Source organism: Salvelinus sp. IW2-2015, linkage group LG20 (genome assembly GCF_002910315.2).
Source record: "Salvelinus sp. IW2-2015 linkage group LG20, ASM291031v2, whole genome shotgun sequence".
In the NCBI taxonomy this organism is placed as follows: Eukaryota; Metazoa; Chordata; class Actinopteri; order Salmoniformes; family Salmonidae; genus Salvelinus; species Salvelinus sp. IW2-2015.
This window is the reverse complement of record NC_036860.1, coordinates 2,624,519-2,627,742: the sequence shown is the minus strand read 5'-3', so window position 1 is coordinate 2,627,742 and position 3,224 is coordinate 2,624,519. Positions and strand designations below refer to the sequence as shown.

Here is a 3,224-nt window from a genome sequence, read left to right as displayed (position 1 = left end):
ATGGAGCCGCTCTCRGCAGGGGGGTGTTGGTAGGTGTCCTGGCCGGGGTCAAAGTCACGGGCAGGCAGCTCGTCGCCATTGGGTGGCTCCAACTTGAATTTCTCACCATTGGCCGCGGTGAGGTAGTCAGTCTCAGGATCGAACTTCAGGGTACCAGCGATGGCCAAGGCTGTGACAATCTGTATAGGAAGAGAGAGGGTTATCAAGCCAGTTACAGGGGGACATAGTGTGGACGTCATAATATAAGAATTGTGTGTGTGTGTTGTAATTATTGGTACCTCAGGGGATGTGACGAAAGCATGAGTGGCAGGGTTGGCATCATTCCTGGAAGTGAAGTTCCTGTTGTAGGAAGTGACGATAGTGTTCTTCTCCCCCTTCTTCACATCCTTCCTGTCCCACTGGCCAATGCAGGGTCCACAAGCATTAGCAAGGACCACTCCACCCACATCCCTCAGGATCTTAGACTGAAGGAGAAAAAACAAACATAAGAATGTACCTACAAATCAAGTAAAGGGCAACTAGTTTGGCAATGGAATTTTTTCCCCAAAAGGTTTGAACTCACAAAGCCATCCCTCTCGATGGTGGCGCGGATCTGCTCAGAGCTGGGGGTGACTGTGAACGCAGCCTTGCACTTCAGGCCTTTGTCTAGGGCCTGCTTGGCCAGGGAAGCAGCGCGGCCCATGTCCTCATAGCTGGAGTTGGTGCAGCTGCCAATCAGACCTAGTGGGACCACAAGGGACCACCGGAAATCAGGTTAATAAAGACAGGAGAAACGCAGGTGATTTTTACAGTCATGTAAATATGCCTGCAAATATATGATAATGAAATGTTACTGTACTTTCCTATTATAGGGCTTTCCTTGAATATTAACAGCAAGCAAAATGTATACTTTTTAAGGGAGTGTTAAAGATACCGTGTGACTGCTGGTGCTGATACTGACCCACTTTGACCTCCAGGGGCCAGCCGTTCTTTTCAGCCACATCACCAATCTCAGACACTGGGTGGGCCAGGTCAGGAGTGAAGGGCCCGTTGATATGGGGCTTCAGCTGCCAGGGACAGAAGACAGACAAACAGTTAACATTGACAATGTGTGTTATTTCTTGAAAAGATATTCTATAAATACAAGTAATGGATGTCAGCCTAATAACAGAGTGGACTCACCTCACTCAAGTTGATCTCAATGACCTGGTCGTACTTGCAGCCTTTGTCAGGGACCAAGTCATCCTTATGCTCGTCAGCCAGGGTAGCGATGTCTGAAAGTATATGGAAAAAGTCCGAAAGAGAATACAAAAATGCTAAGGGACTATGCTGTATGTGCATCAGTGGCTGCGAGACTGACACGGAACATATTGTGAAATAACAGGCTTTAAAAATATTCCAAAATGTCTTATTGTGAGTACTAACCTGCACGTCCAGTCTTATTCAGGTAAGTCTTCATGCGGTGGTTGTAGGGGAAAACAGAGGTGGTGGCCCCAATTTCAGCTCCCATGTTGCAGATAGTTGCCATACCTGCAACCAGGAGGTGGGAAAAGTCACATCAAGTTTCTATGCAAACTAGCACCAAATCAAGACCAAACCACTGGACAAACTCAACTGAAACAAGCAGTGTTAAAACAAACAGCGTAGAGTAGTTTACTCACTAGTTCAGGTAAACCTTACTATCTTTTGGCCTCACCGGTGCAGGAAATGGAGTCGACGCCTGGGCCATGGTACTCCACGATGGCTCCAGTGCCCCCCTTCACTGTCAGGATCCCAGCCACCTTCAGGATAACATCCTTGGGTAGAAAGTCCAGCCCGATAGACTACCGTCAGCTTCACTCCAATCACCTGATGGAGGAGGGAATTACTACATTTGTGAAAGGTCATGACATACATCATACTACACAAACTACACCTGTAGGAAGGAGTAGAGACATGAGTGGGTGAGGGAATGTAGTGAGGTGGTTCACTGTCATAGCAGCTCACATTGGGACACTTGAGCTCCCATGGGATACCAGCCATGACGTCCACAGCGTCAGCGCCACCCACTCCGATGCAGATGGAGCCCAGGCCACCCCCATTAGGTGTGTGGGAGTCTGTGCCAATCAGCAGGACTCCTGGGTAGGCATAGTTCTCTAGAATTATCTGTCAAGGGTTAAGTGAAATCTGTTAGCCAATGCACAACAATCCTTTGACGTATTGATCTCAATAACATCAAGATCTGATTGTATAATAGGTTTGATCTCATGAGTAAACAATGCATTCTACTACTTGTTTCACAGCAGTATTCCTGAGCTCTAATCTAGTTGTTAGACTAATTTCAGATGTGGATATTGTTCAAATACAAATTAGTCTCATGGCAGCTCAATCTGACCAGTTATCCTTTATTATACCAGTATAGTTCCAGTACCTGGTGAATGATTCCAGAGCCTGGTTTCCAGAAGCCAACTCCATATTTGGCTCCAGCTGTCGCCAGGAAGTTGTAAACCTCCTGATTCACTTCCTGGATTAAAAAGGACCAGGGAGAAGAGGTTGGGGTGTCAGTTGAGGAGAATATATTTTCAGCTGGTAGTCCACTTTATATAACCTTCACAGCACATATTTGGCTGCAGACCTTAATTCCCCTTTAATCCCTGTTCCTCAATTTGACCTCTGTGCAATTGGATGTAGTAAGTGTCACCCATGCTAAATATTCCTCAGGGCTTCACTTTGTCTAAAAATATAATGTGATGCCGTGTGTGTGTGTAGCAGTTAACCAACATTCTCTCTCATTTGGGTCATCTTGGCCCCAACGCAATACTTATGGTAGGCTGTCATTGTAAATAAGAATTTGTTCTTAACTGATTTGCCTAGTTAAATAAAATAAAAATTTAAAAAATTGGTTACCCCTAGGAACTTGTGATACCATGGAAAAGATGATCCCTCTGTAGAACACCCTAAATCTCAGTCAACAGAAATCAGCTGGACAGCCCAAAAACATCTGGACAGGCCCTTGAGTTTCCTCTGCTCCCTACTGACCATGGCCCTCTTTAGATCCTGTCTCTTATACACATCTAGATGTGTATAAGAGACAGGTCCAGTCTTATTCAGGTAAGTCTTCATGCGGTGGTTGTAGGGGAAAACAGAGGTGGTGGCCCCAATTTCAGCCCCTGTTGCAGATAGTTGCCATACCTGCAACCAGGAGGTGGGAAAAGTCACATCAAGTTTCTATGCAAACTAGCACCAAATCAAGACCAAACCACTGG

General features: G+C 45.9%; 1 protein-coding gene across 1 annotated transcript in view; it reads right to left on the bottom strand.

The window, feature by feature from the left end:
- Positions 1-2: 2 nt before the first annotated feature.
- Positions 3-3,224, bottom strand: part of LOC111980310 (aconitate hydratase, mitochondrial-like) — a gene marked incomplete at its 3' end in the record, with an annotated part of 6,234 nt that continues 3,012 nt past the window's right edge. The window contains 11 exon segments of the mRNA XM_070449136.1: positions 3-179; positions 279-464; positions 563-720; positions 941-1,046; positions 1,162-1,253; positions 1,405-1,509; positions 1,676-1,784; positions 1,787-1,809; positions 1,812-1,827; positions 1,966-2,124; positions 2,390-2,482. Coding sequence (XP_070305237.1) covers positions 3-179; positions 279-464; positions 563-720; positions 941-1,046; positions 1,162-1,253; positions 1,405-1,509; positions 1,676-1,784; positions 1,787-1,809; positions 1,812-1,827; positions 1,966-2,124; positions 2,390-2,482 — 1,224 coding nt within the window.